The 13,116-nt window shown below is 37.2% G+C and overlaps 1 protein-coding gene across 1 annotated transcript in view; it reads right to left on the bottom strand.

Moving 5' to 3' along the window:
• Positions 1 to 5,018: 5,018 nt before the first annotated feature.
• LCMT1 (leucine carboxyl methyltransferase 1) overlaps positions 5,019 to 13,116 on the bottom strand; it is a 67,139-nt gene continuing 59,041 nt past the window's right edge. Inside the window, exons 7-11 of the mRNA XM_037814745.1 lie at positions 12,894 to 13,014; positions 11,489 to 11,590; positions 10,215 to 10,306; positions 6,916 to 7,013; positions 5,019 to 5,239 (exon numbers count right to left, since the gene is read on the bottom strand). Of these exons, the coding sequence (XP_037670673.1) occupies positions 5,217 to 5,239; positions 6,916 to 7,013; positions 10,215 to 10,306; positions 11,489 to 11,590; positions 12,894 to 13,014 (436 nt within the window). The 3' untranslated portion in view covers positions 5,019 to 5,216. The remainder of the gene's footprint in view (positions 5,240 to 6,915; positions 7,014 to 10,214; positions 10,307 to 11,488; positions 11,591 to 12,893; positions 13,015 to 13,116) is intronic.

Consider the following 13,116-nt stretch of genomic DNA (forward strand, 5'->3'; position numbering starts at 1 on the left):
GTTTGGATTTCATACTGAGAGTAATGGGAATGCTTGGGAGGGTATTGGAATATTTGCAATATTGGAATATTTGGAAAGGAGGTTTTGGAAATATTTGATTTTACATTTGAAGGAGGGTATTGGAATATTTTCAATATTGGAATATTTGGAAAGGAGGGTTTGGAATATTTGATTTTACGCTTGAAACAACTAACTCTGAAGCTATGCCTTTGGTATGGGCTCTTTCACTTTCCCGCAAGGACCTTAGTACTACCCTCTACCTCACTGGTTCTTAAGCATTTTGATCTGGATGACTCAGTCAATTTGACCTCCTGATTTTTGCTGAATTTCAGACCTCAAACTCACTGCCATCGAATCCTTTATCAAATGTCTAGCTTTCAGAAACAACGTTTAGGCACATCGGTTTTGTAGTTTTATTTTTTCCAAATTTTAAAAATTTTACTCTTATAGTAAATCCAGCACAACAGAGCTATATAATTGGACTGCATTGTTTGGGTTGTCATAAAATTTCACCTTGGCCTTAAATCACTGGCTTGAATCCAGGGACCCTGAGGCAGTAGCTACAAACCCAGGCCTGCAAGTGTGTAAATTGTAGGGGTCTCATTGACGATGCTCAGGAGAAGGTTCTCTCGGTCTTGGCATAGGAAGAGTTGTGCCTCTATTGAGTATGTGGCTGGCTCTGATTTTTATGGAAACTCTGAATCCTGTTTCAATATTTGTGAGGAGTTGGTGGGGGGTGGGGGGAGTGAAATTTGTGGCCCACTTCTAGCACCTGCATGGTATAATAAAATATGTACATCTGTGGGCTAATATTATTCCTGGTCTTTTAAAAATAATTCATGTTCTAACTCCCCCAACCATTTATTTTTGCCTTTTGTGTAGATGAAGTTTTATTAGCCATCTGAATTCCTTTTGTGGAATGAGGAGGGATATAAAGAAGTAAACCAAAAACTAAATATATATCCTCTCTATAACAGGCATTTTATTCATGATCCTCCACATTGCTGCCCTCCTACTGGAAAGAGAGAAGTAAAATTTCTATGATGAAAATACATTTTTGACTCTTTGAACTTCATAAATTTTCTATTATTATGCAAATATATTCTCTACACAGTACTGTAAATGCATTCAAAACCACTCCACACTGGGTAACTTACAGATGGCTGATAAATTTTTTACAATTTTCCTCTTTTGTCAACCTTGTATTATGAAATCTAGAAGGCCAGATATTCTATTTCTCAGCCTCCTTTGCAGGTAGAACCAGTTTGAGGGTTACCAGAGTTGGCAAATAAAAACAGGATGTCCAGTTAAATTAGAATTTCAGACAAAAAATAATTTTAAAAATGTAAGTATGTTCCAAATATTATATGGGACATGCTTATCCAAAAATTATTCACTGTTTACCTGAAATTCAGTTTAATGGGGCATCTTGTATTTTATCTGTCTAGTTCTTATTAAGGAGGGGAAGTCTAATGTGAGCATACTTGAGAACGATTTCATTAGGGATAAAAAGGCAGAGACTACTGAAGAAAAGACCCTTTTCCCCATCTTTTTTTTCCTGCTATGAATGCAGTTGTGATGCCTGCACTCTGGCAGCCACTTTGATCACGAGGCAATACACAGACAATTAAATGTCAATATGCTGATGAAGGCAACAAAATGAGTGAACCCAGGTCTTTGACGGTATTATTCAATTAATGTTCTATTACTGCAGTTGAACGCATTCTAGATACCCACCATTTTAACAAAAACAAAAAAGTCATTCAGTTGCCTCACTAAGAACAGTAAGATTTTGGAGAATAGGGTCATTCTCCTTCAGTCGTATGAAGGGAAGCCCAAAAGGGTATTTATAAGCCGACATGGTAAGTGTGAGGAAACAAGACAGCAGGGAAGCCACACACTCATGCAATGGTGATTGTGTTTGCAGCATGGGGAGAAGGGATACAATAATGTAGCAGTCAAAAGCACAGGCCCTAGAGCCAAACTGCCTGGTTTCAAATCCAGTTCCATCATTTACTGGCTGTGTGACATTTGACAAATTACAAAACTTACATGTGCCCTTATTTCCTCATCTTTAAAGTGGGATAAAAACAGAAATTGACATATAGAGTTGTTACAAAGACTGAATGAATACAAGTAAAGCAACTACAAAAACAAATATATAATCAGCTAGTCATCATGGAAGGTTTAATAGGCATGCTGTCTTGCACATGCTAATCCCTGTGCTTAGGGCACTCTTCTTTCCTTGCACTGCCTGGTTAATTCCTCTACTCATCCTTGGAATTCATCAAATGTGAAACTTCTTCAGGAAAGGATCCTTGACCAACCTAAAAAGTGTAAACTGCTGCTGTTAAGTGATTCCATTGCTTTCCCATTTAGCTTTTACTATGCTTTATGACAAGGCATATTTATCTTCTCCAAAAGAATGGTAGCTCCTAAGGGGATATATCATGTCTCTCTCACATACTATGGGCTTACCTTTTATCGAATAACAGTATTAATGAATGATGAAAGGAAGGAAAGGACAAGGAAAATCTGCCTTTGGCATGGGCTTTGAAAGCAGGCAGGATCACACTGGATGAAACTTTGGAAAAACACAGTCCAGGGAGACAGACTAGCCTTAGATAGGGCCCAGTGACACTTTGGTTGTGGACCAGAGACCAAGATTGCAAATGCAGGATTAGAACTGACATGGAATATTTTCCTTGCCTTGCTAAAAGCTTGGTATTAAGTTAAGGAAGAGGGAGACTTGTCACTCTTGGATCATGGGAATGATGGTCTCACGGCTGAAATGGATGGTTTTCTAGTGGTATACCCAAATGCAGGAGGTTGAAGAGGAAGGTCAAAACATACTAGACGGGAGACAATGGAAGGCTGAATTTGACTGGTATCAGGGCAGAAAGGATGGGAAATCATTGTGATAGGAATCAAAAAAACAGCAGAATGTAACCACCTAGTCGAAGAGGGGAACAAGGAAAAGCTGGGAGACAGCGACTGAGGATTCTGAATGGAGCAGAGGTCAAATTGGCAAAGAATGAAGAGTTTACAAAGGAGCTATGGAGGATGGGGGAAAGATGTCTTTGGTTTTAGAAATGTTGAATTTGAGGAGCTGTTGAATCACTTAAGAGATGTAAGACAGCATGTGGGAAAGCAGTTGGGGAGACATTAGGGTTTGAGATGAGCTTTGGGAGCCAGATGTCTATAGTGATCCTTGAAGACCAAGTCTTAAGGTTACAGGAGGAAGAGGAAGCACGGAGGATGAAGAGGAGGAAAAGGCAGGAGGAGTGTCTAGGAAGCCAAGAGAGGGAGCAGGAGACAATTTCAAGGAGAGAAGTGGCAGTTCATTTAGATGTTGCTTAGAAGTTGAAACAATCAGGGACTGAGTGAGGGTCACTGGGTATGGTAATTTCAACATCACTGATAGCCTTCAAAAGAGTAGATTCAGTTAAGTAGTGTGTATAGAAATTATTACAAAGGGTTTTAAAAAATGAGCAGGTGGAAAAACAAGAGGCAGCAAGTAGCCATACCTCATGGGGAAAATGCATTTCAAGCTTCAATTCAAAAAGCCAAAAGCATACTTTGGAATGTACGTTCCACTGTAAAAGGTAAAGGAGAAGAGGACATGAAAGAAGAGGAGAAGAGGACATGAAAGAAGAGAAGAGGAGAAAAGGACATGAAAGCTAAACCTTGGCAATACCCTCTACCCCTGAAACCCCTCTACACTTACATAGGAAGTAACCCAGTATGTATATACACACATAAAAACGAAATGTTTCAACAAAACAATATTCCCCTTACTACCAGGAATGTACTATGGCATTTTCTATTCTTTTCTACGTATTTTTAAATAATGACTTGATTCACTAAACTGGCTCATCACACACTAATGGCTTGTTCCCTACAAAAGTGTTAAAGACACACCAGTTCTAGCCTGACACCTTCTTGAAATAAGACTTGAAAAGTAACTGAAAAAGTAATAACTTTCTCACTGAGTGATCTGATATTATTCCAATGCCATATCTGTGCACCAAACCTAGTGGGCATTCTTGTTGACAGCAACAAGCATGCCCACTAGTGGCAGCTCACACTCCCAGAAACATGATCTAGAGATTCGGGATGATAGATGGGGCTGCTAGCTCTACAGGAGAGGAAAATGCCAGGGGGCTTCCGCTCAGATTCACACCTGTCACATAATCAAAAAGCTCACCATGAAGAGCCTTATGTTTCTGAATTGTGGGGTAATCACCCCGAGGCCCTACTAACCTGTATCATAACTGTGTTAGCTTCCTATTGCTGCCACAAACTCAGTGGCTTAAAACAACACAAATTATTGTCTTACATTTCTGTAGATCAGAGGTCTGAAATTTGTTTTGCTCGGCAGGGCTGGTTCCTTCTGGAGGCTCTGAGAGGAGAATCTGTTTTCTTGTCTTTTTCAGTTTCTAGTGGCCATCTATATTCCTTGATATTTGCTCCCTCACCTTTAAAGCACAATTCTCCAATCTCTGCTTCTGTCATCACACCACCTTCTGACTCTGACTCCTGATGCATCCCTCTTAAAAGAAACATTGTGATTATAGCAGGCCCGCCTGGATAACCCAGGATAATCTCCCCATCCAAGATCCCTAATTTAAATCACATCTGAAAAGTCCCTTTTGCCTCATGAGGTAACATATTCAAGATTCTAGGAATTAGGACATGGACATCTTAAGGGATCATTATTCAGCCTACCATAATAAACAAGGAGGTCATAAGCATCCCAGTCTGGTAAGGGCAGAAAAGGAACCAAGAAAGAGCTCCAGAATTTGGTAGAGGCAAATGATGAAGGTGTTAGGTGCAGAGTCAAGTGCCATAAACAAGGGCACAGTGGGGAGTCAATCACAAAATGGATTCAAAGTCATGAGTTGAGTCAAAGAAGGCTTCAGGATCCTTGGTTTCAGCTAATATACAGGTGAACCCCAGCCCACCCACTGGAATGCAGAATGAGCAGCAGACAAATGAGCAGAGGTCCAACACACAGGCAATTGGCAACAGATTTAATTAAATAATGAAAAGTCAACAGGAAAAGAATATGATATGGCAATCCCAGTAACTGAGGTTTTTCAGAGTGTAGGATAAGACCAGGGAGATGAGGCCACTCTTTACTCAGGAAGCTCAATGTGTCTCATCCAGGAAGGCTAGTGGCTTCAGCTTCTGGCTCAGCATGATCCCTGAACAGATTAATAAGTGATCTCCTTCAAACCTGAGGGGAGGAAATACACAAATGCTGTTGAGACTCTCACAATATAGAGCAGAGAAAACAAGTGGGAGAAGATGACCCAGCTGCAGGCTCAAAGTGAATGGCTCTGGGGCACTGACCACACATTTGAACAAGACAGCTCTGGTTTCCTGTTTTGTAAGATGAGATTTCACAAGGGAACAAGACCTTGGACAAGATTGTGTTTACAACTGGTTTTAAAGGGATTAAGATAGTAGTTTAACAGTTTATCGGCTCTCTGCAGTTAACACAAAAAAAATCTAGCCTTTAAGTGCTGAACTCTGAGCAAAGGCAGAAAAGATAGTTCCTCCTCATGCACATACAAGCATGGATATCACAAAACAGTCAGGTACATGAGGGATAAAAGAAGCTCCTGATATAAAAATGTTCAATATACTGTTAACTTTATAAAAACTAGAGTTAACATGCACATATTAGAGACAACCTACATTTCCAAAAGTATGCGAAAGGTTAGGAGAATTCATACATAATCACATGATAGAATTTTATAAAGCCATTAAAACTGCGTTTATCTAGAGTTTTTAACAGCAAGGGGAAATGCTTTTATTATAATATTAGGTTGAAAAATTCAGAAATCAAAGTTACATAAATGTATTATTTTAAGTCTTAAAAACAAATCAATATCCAGAAAAAGAGTGGAAGGAATATTACAAGAGGCAATCTTTGAGTGATGAGCACAAAGGTGATTTTTCTTTTCTTTCCACGATTTTTAGAATTTTCCAAATTTTCTACAATTTGTTTGTTTTTATAATGGAGGGGAGATGACTATAAAAACAGACTAATAAATTATTTTAAATTGAAAACAAATTTAAAAAGGATTTTGTGGGCTGAACTGCACAGCTGGGTAAATATATAAATCAGATGAATAATCCCAAGGGGGCTGTTTAACAGCCTCCTGTCAACCTGGAATTTTCAAACAGTGAAAATTTGAGTTCTTTGTTTTATATCAGCACCTACCTAAGGTCTTTTGTCATTCAGATAACATCTATAGGATACCATCTATAGAAACTTGAAGGGAAGCCACTACATTAAAGGCCAAAACTGAGATCTAAAATAGTCTAGGGCTGGAGAGATGCCCAAGGGATAAACACTGGGACAATCAAGATCCATCTGAGGCCGATGTAAAGAAGGCACCAGATCAAGACCAAGGTTACAACAAACACTGAGACATGGATTCAAGCTCTCTCCCAGTGCTCCAGTCTGCCAGAGCCAGGGACTTGCACCTTAACCATAAGAGGATAAAGTTCATCTCACAGCTGCATGGGTATGTTAGAGAGATGTAATGATCTGTGTGTTCAACATCTAGTAAATCTGTTTATAATAGATTAAAAAGACAAACACTGCCTACATTTATTAAGATTATTATTTTAAACTCTCAAGGTCTTTTATCTTCTAACTGAGGAGGTTCCACAGCAGATGTGTAAAGGTTTTCCTTGGTATACATGGCTTACTTTAATAGTTCCCCTGGTTCTGTGCTATAAAATCACAGAAGATGTAACAGCTAATTACCAAGATACGCTTGTAAGTACATGTATATGATCCTCCAGCTCCTTCTGCACCTAAAGTTACAGGGGCATCTACATTGTTTGGAGAAGAGTTTTCCCTTTCCAGGTCACATCAACAAAAGCAAAATCATGCACCTAGTTCACGTCCTCCTTTGGTTGCCCAGCAAAGGCAGTAATGGTGCATGAGCTGCTCAAGAAGCTCCATTTCATCCAGGAATTCAAGTGACTCTATTCTGTGGAGAGAAAACAGAACAATTTTCAATTGCACATTTATACAATTAAAAATGAAAATAATGGCCCATAGTTTTGGGTATGGAAATATGTTGATGATGTATTAAGTGAAAACAAGCAGGCTACCAAATATCTGTAGTATGGTTCCATTTTAATTTATTTTTATTGAAAAGAAGAAAAAACTAGACAAAAAAATTTGCAATAAAATGACGAAGGGTTTATTTCCTTGCTATAAGAAAAACTTATAAAATTTATTTAAAAGATGGGCACAAGGCCAGATCACCAGAAAAGAAAATTAAAGAGGCTTTCAACTTCATTTGTTATAAATGTAAATTAGAACACAAAATACTTTTTCAACTATCAGATTAATAGAGGTCAACATGGTTGATATACATTTAGAAAGGATATGGGAGAAGGGTGCTTTCCTGCATTACTGATAGGATTACAAAATAGCATAATCTCTTTGAAGGGCAATTTGATAATCTCTAATGTTTCAAATGCACATCCTTTGACTTAGCAATTCTGATTTCAAGAATTTGTCCTATATCTGTACAAAGATATATGTTCAAGAACATTCACTGTAGCATCTTATCTGCAATGTAGGAAATGCAAAAAAATGTAAACCAGAAGATGCAGGTTGAATAAATTACAGCACATTCATACAATCAGATACTCTGCAGCCATTTAAAAACAGGAGAAGGCTGGCACACAACAATGTCCAAGACATATCATGTAATTTAAAAAGAAACTCACTAGTAAGTCTTGTGTATCGTACACCATCATCTGCATTAAGAAAATGTGGAGAACGCATATGCTTATATATGCATAGATTATTTTTGGAAGATACACCAGAAATTGGTAATGGTGGTTGTCTCTTGAGAGAGAATGTAGTAGTCTAGTAGTAAGGCTGGGTGGGGTAGAGTTTTTTTAAAAATTTAACTCAATAATTCAATACTATTTTATTCTAATTGAATTTTTTATCATATGCATGTATGACTTTTTCAGAAATGCATTTTAAATGTAAACTTTTAAATGTAAACTTTTAAATATATATATGTATATACTTAGAGAGAGACAGATAGAGACAGAGACAGAGATAGATAGAGAGAGAAACATGCACAAACGTATGGAAATAGCTTTTAAAATTTTCTGTCAAAATATGTGCACATTTTGGGAGAAAATTCAGGCATTTCCAAAAGGCGTAAATAAGAAAATAGAAAATGCTCCATATTCCCGCCACTCACAATAGACACTGCTAGTCTTCTGGTATTGCCATTTGTCCAGGCTCTGTGTGAGTGTATGTTGTGTATACATATGTAAATGTTTGTGCATGTTTCTGTATTTGAGTATTCATTCCTGTCTTGGTATGCAGGTCTAAGGACAACATCTGAAGTGAGAATGACTATCCAGAAAGTATTTTGGTTACTTCCCAATTAATCTCACCTGAAGATGTCCAAGGCAGATTTCGTAATACCAAGTTCTAATAACAAACTAAAGCCCAGCACCATATGAAGTCCCCAGGATGGTTATTACTAAGTTGAACTCTTATTAGACACTACTGGTTGTGAAACTATTCACTAGAAGATGCGCTCCATAAAGCAGGCAGACCTTTTGGTCTGTCTGGATCATTGTTGTATCCCTTATGCTTAGAAATACACTTGACACACAGTAGGCATTCATTAAGCATTTGTTAAAAGTACAGGCCTGCCTTAGACTTCTTTTTATACTCCACAGTGTTGATCAAAAAGCCCTTGGCAAATGCAGATGCAAACAACATTCACAGAGCTAGGAGGGCCACTCAGTCTGGGATAGACAAAACAAAGTCGTTTCTATATTATTACCTACTATTATTATTACATGCTTCTGTCTACACAAGGCCCATGGTAAGGTGAGACAAATGAATGCCAAGAAGCAAGTTACTCTTCTGGCAGATGCTAATTATAGGGTTTCCAAAAGAGTTTCTAGGGCATTTTCATTACAGAGGCAAGATTAAGGCTATTCAAAACAGCCATCTTGACATGTAGCAAAGTCAGCACTTGTGAGACAGCACATTTCCAGAAGAATCCAAGAGGCATAGACCTGATAACATGGAGACAGCACTTTCTCAAACTCTCAAGGTTTTTATTGCTAATTATTGATGTCTGAACTTGGGAAAAAACAGTGGTACCTCTAAAAGTTAATAATAAATTCTATGAGGCAGCAAGGACCAAAAGTCCAAAATTCTTCTCATTATCTTGTGAGACCAAAATCTGTCTCTCTAGGTCTCCCATGGTAAGAGGAAAGTACAAACCAGGAAGCTCACACTAAAAGTGTTCAGAGATGTAGCTATATTAATTTTCCCTTCAGTATTGTTTATAACAGGAAAATAAAAAAACAAACAAAAAAAACCAAAATAAAAACAGAAGCACAGCTAAATGTTTAGCTATAGACATTATTTTTAATTTGAAAATTATTATTAATATAATATACCCTACATATCAATATATGTACTATGCACCATTAAACATGATATGGTAACCTTAAATGTTTTTATATGGAAAGATAAACACAATCCATTAACAAGAGATTGTATTGTTAAAAAGGGTGGTGGTGGTGGTGGTGGTTCACAGATCATTATATGTAGTATGAATCTACTGAAGCAAAAAACAAATGTCTATATCAATAAATATTTATCTTTATATATGCACAGAAAAAAGAATACACCTCCAACTTATTAACAATGGCTCTTGAGAGTGTGACAACAGAGTGGACAACTACTTTATATTTCATGAGCTTCTATATTGCTTGATTTTTTTAGAAAAATGATCATCTTTCTTTTATGAAGGAAAAATATCCATTTAAAAAAATCTGCCAGCAGATTTTATTCTTTTCCTCACTTAGAAGACTTTAGACAATGGCATTTTCCTCCCTCCCCAAAACACAGAGATTATGCAGAATTTCCAGTATGAGGTTGCTGTGAGAAATGTCCAGGTGTAATTGCTTATTTTGACTAAGATAATCTGTTTTGGGACAAACTTTATCTCAGCTAATAGCTAATGAATTACTCTCAAGCTGCTATCAATGTTTACACTATATTAGCAGGGTAGTTTGTTTTGAAATAAGCCTAGTTAGGGTTTTGGGTTTTTTTACATTAAAGAACACAGACAAGCATACCATTAATTCACAATTTATGACCACAGAGCTAATGCTTGCCAATCCCATACCTATTCACTTCAGCTCGTGGTAACCTGCTGTACAAATCCATCATGTCGACTGCTGATGCTGTTTCCCAACCACTGGACAGGAGCCGTTCTTTCTAAAATGTGCAGTGAAGAGAGAGAAGAACTACAAGGCACTGTTGTACAAATCTGTGATACTCTTAAAGCACATGAGAACTTCTTAGAAAAATGGCCATTCTGGCCCCTGTCACTGTTCTTTCTATTTTCCAATTTTCTGTATTAACCATGCATTGACATTTTAATGGGGACAAACTCACTAAAGTATATTTTAAAAAGAAAAGAGAAATTTTTCTGTAACAGTTTTTAAGTGTTCCAGAGGTAATATGGCATAAGATATAAAAACTAACCCATTTAAATGGGGTAGGGTGGGAACATTTCTTCAGGAAAAAAATGGCATTTAAAAAAATGGAGGTGGGGACTATTACAGATTTAAAGAAATTTTAAGGGCCATAGCAATCAATTACAAAATAGAGACTGTATTTTGGATCCTGACTTGAACATACCAACTAAAAATTTTTTTAATGTTAGATTTCACAATAACTCATAATAACTTCGGAAATTTCCTATACTAGTTAAATCATGTTTTGAAAGATAGTACCTTTTTGTATCTATGTTTCATAATAAGGAAATAACTAGAACTGTAGAACTGTAACCTATAATAGTCTTTGAAATTTGCTAACTGTTAAATTGCACTTGGAAAGTTATCACTTTTATACATATATGTTATATTCTACAATAAAACAATAAAATAAAAAAAAAGGGTTACTGTTTGTTGAGTTGTAAGGTATAATAATGGCATCATTATCTGGGGGGGGTCCTTATCTTAGTAGATTCACACTGAAAAATTTGTGGGTGAAATAATGTACTATCTGCGATTTGCCTTAAAATATTCCAATAAAAACATAAAAAAAGTTTTGGGAGGATGAATGAACACAAGTGAAACAATATTGACAAAATGTTAATTATTGAAGCTGGCTGATTTGACGTTAGTGGTCATCTTACTGTTCTCTATTTTATGCTTGTTTGAAGTTCTCCACAATAAAAAGAGTAGGTAATGTAAATCTGTATTTTTGATACAAAGAAGGCAGAGCAGGGCTGGGATTTTCCTAGCATTATGAACTAATGACCCATATGGAGCCTAGTGGCCAACGCAGGCTGGCACTCAGGAGGGTTTCTCCCATATCGCATTTGCTAAGGGAAAATGCCCTTTCTTGGTTGGCTAATGGTATAAGAATACATCCCCATCTCTGCCCTCTGACCTGTGATTCTAAAGACTTGCATGTTTCCACTCCCGCCAGGTCACACTGCCGTCTCCGTAGGTTTTCAATCATTATCTGCCCAAACCGATCTTCCATGTTCACCTGGGAGGGGAAAGAGGAAGGAGGGTGTTGCCCTTAGGGTTTCTTTTTTTCTTAAATATGCAAAATAAAACAACATCCTATTTTTAATCAATCAAGGTTGACATTTGATAATACCCTGTTCAGGTAAAGGAATGAAGAACAGGCATACCACACAATGCTCATAGGAGCCTAAATTGGTACATAACCCTCAAAGGGCAATTGGGCTGTATAAATCCATTTAAATTCTTAATCTGTGATTCAAGAATTCCTCTGATAGCAATTTATCCCATATTATACTCATAATAACTTAAATATCCACTGTGGTTTTGAGTTAAATAAATTCTGGCATATTCCTACAATGAAATACTATGCAGCCATGAAAACAGAAAAGGAAGATATATATGCAAGCTTTACGGAAAGAGGTCTGAGGTAGGAAAAGAGACTTACTATTTGTTTCTTGTCTACCCTCTGTACTGTTTTACAATCTTTTTTCTTACGCACGTGGTATTACTTTTCTTTTCAGTTTAAAAAAAAAAATTTCAGATGAGTAAACAAGCAGAAACAAATTATATAACTTGTCCAGGTCACACATTTAGGCAGTTTACCTTTAGAGGCTGGGCTACCAACCATTTAGCCATTCTGCCTGAGGTCATATAGCCGATAATAAGTACTGAAACCAAGCTGGAAAATTCCAAACCTATAAAACATAACTATTTTGTACTAGATCAGAAGAGGTAAATGGGTAGCCAATAAAGCAAATCTAGTGCTTTTTAGAAATGAGAAAACTGCATTAAAATCCTGCATTTCTAACTTCTCTTGAAAAGTTGGGAGTTCTGGCAACTCCAGGCTCATAGTTCCACATGGTAACAACTGGCTGTAACCGAGTAGTGGCCACACCTCTGAAATGGGACCTAGGTGCTTCAGTTTATCATAGTGTCCACAAATCCACCCTACATGCCTGGCCAACTTCTTCCACTTGCATCACATGCTTACTCCTGAAGACATTAGGGTTTTCCACCTCTACACTAGATGATAGCCAAAACCCCTCCCATCAATTTCTATGGCTCTATGGTAAATACAATGATGAAATAGAACTTGAAAACACTTTTATAAACATGTTAAGTTCCAAAAACATGGCTAAAAGTTTACAGGAAGTCAAGAAATCAGGAGTATTAGGAATATTGGAAGCAATTATAAAGAAGATATGTGAATGGCTGAAGGCATAAGAATAAGAATGAATGGAAGTATGTGTTGAGGGTGCTAAGAGAGGGAAAGCAATCTTTGGAGTCTTGTACAGATCTCAAACTTTTTTGCTTCCTTTTACCTGTTCATAGTTTATGAACATGGCGGTCTCAAAATTGTTGGCTGCCCACTTTAGAAGGCTTGCAGACTGCTCTGGAGTCATGTAAATCAGCACACATTCAGTTATCAGGAGTGTTGGCAATCTTTAGAGAAGAAAAAGAGACTCAAATTTTCTTCAAATTGAGACCTTCTAATTGTACACACATTGACCAGTATTGGCAGGGTATTTCATACTCCAGGAAAAC

The sequence above is a fragment of the Choloepus didactylus genome, chromosome 21 (assembly GCF_015220235.1).
Source record: "Choloepus didactylus isolate mChoDid1 chromosome 21, mChoDid1.pri, whole genome shotgun sequence".
NCBI classification, from domain to species: Eukaryota; Metazoa; Chordata; class Mammalia; order Pilosa; family Megalonychidae; genus Choloepus; species Choloepus didactylus.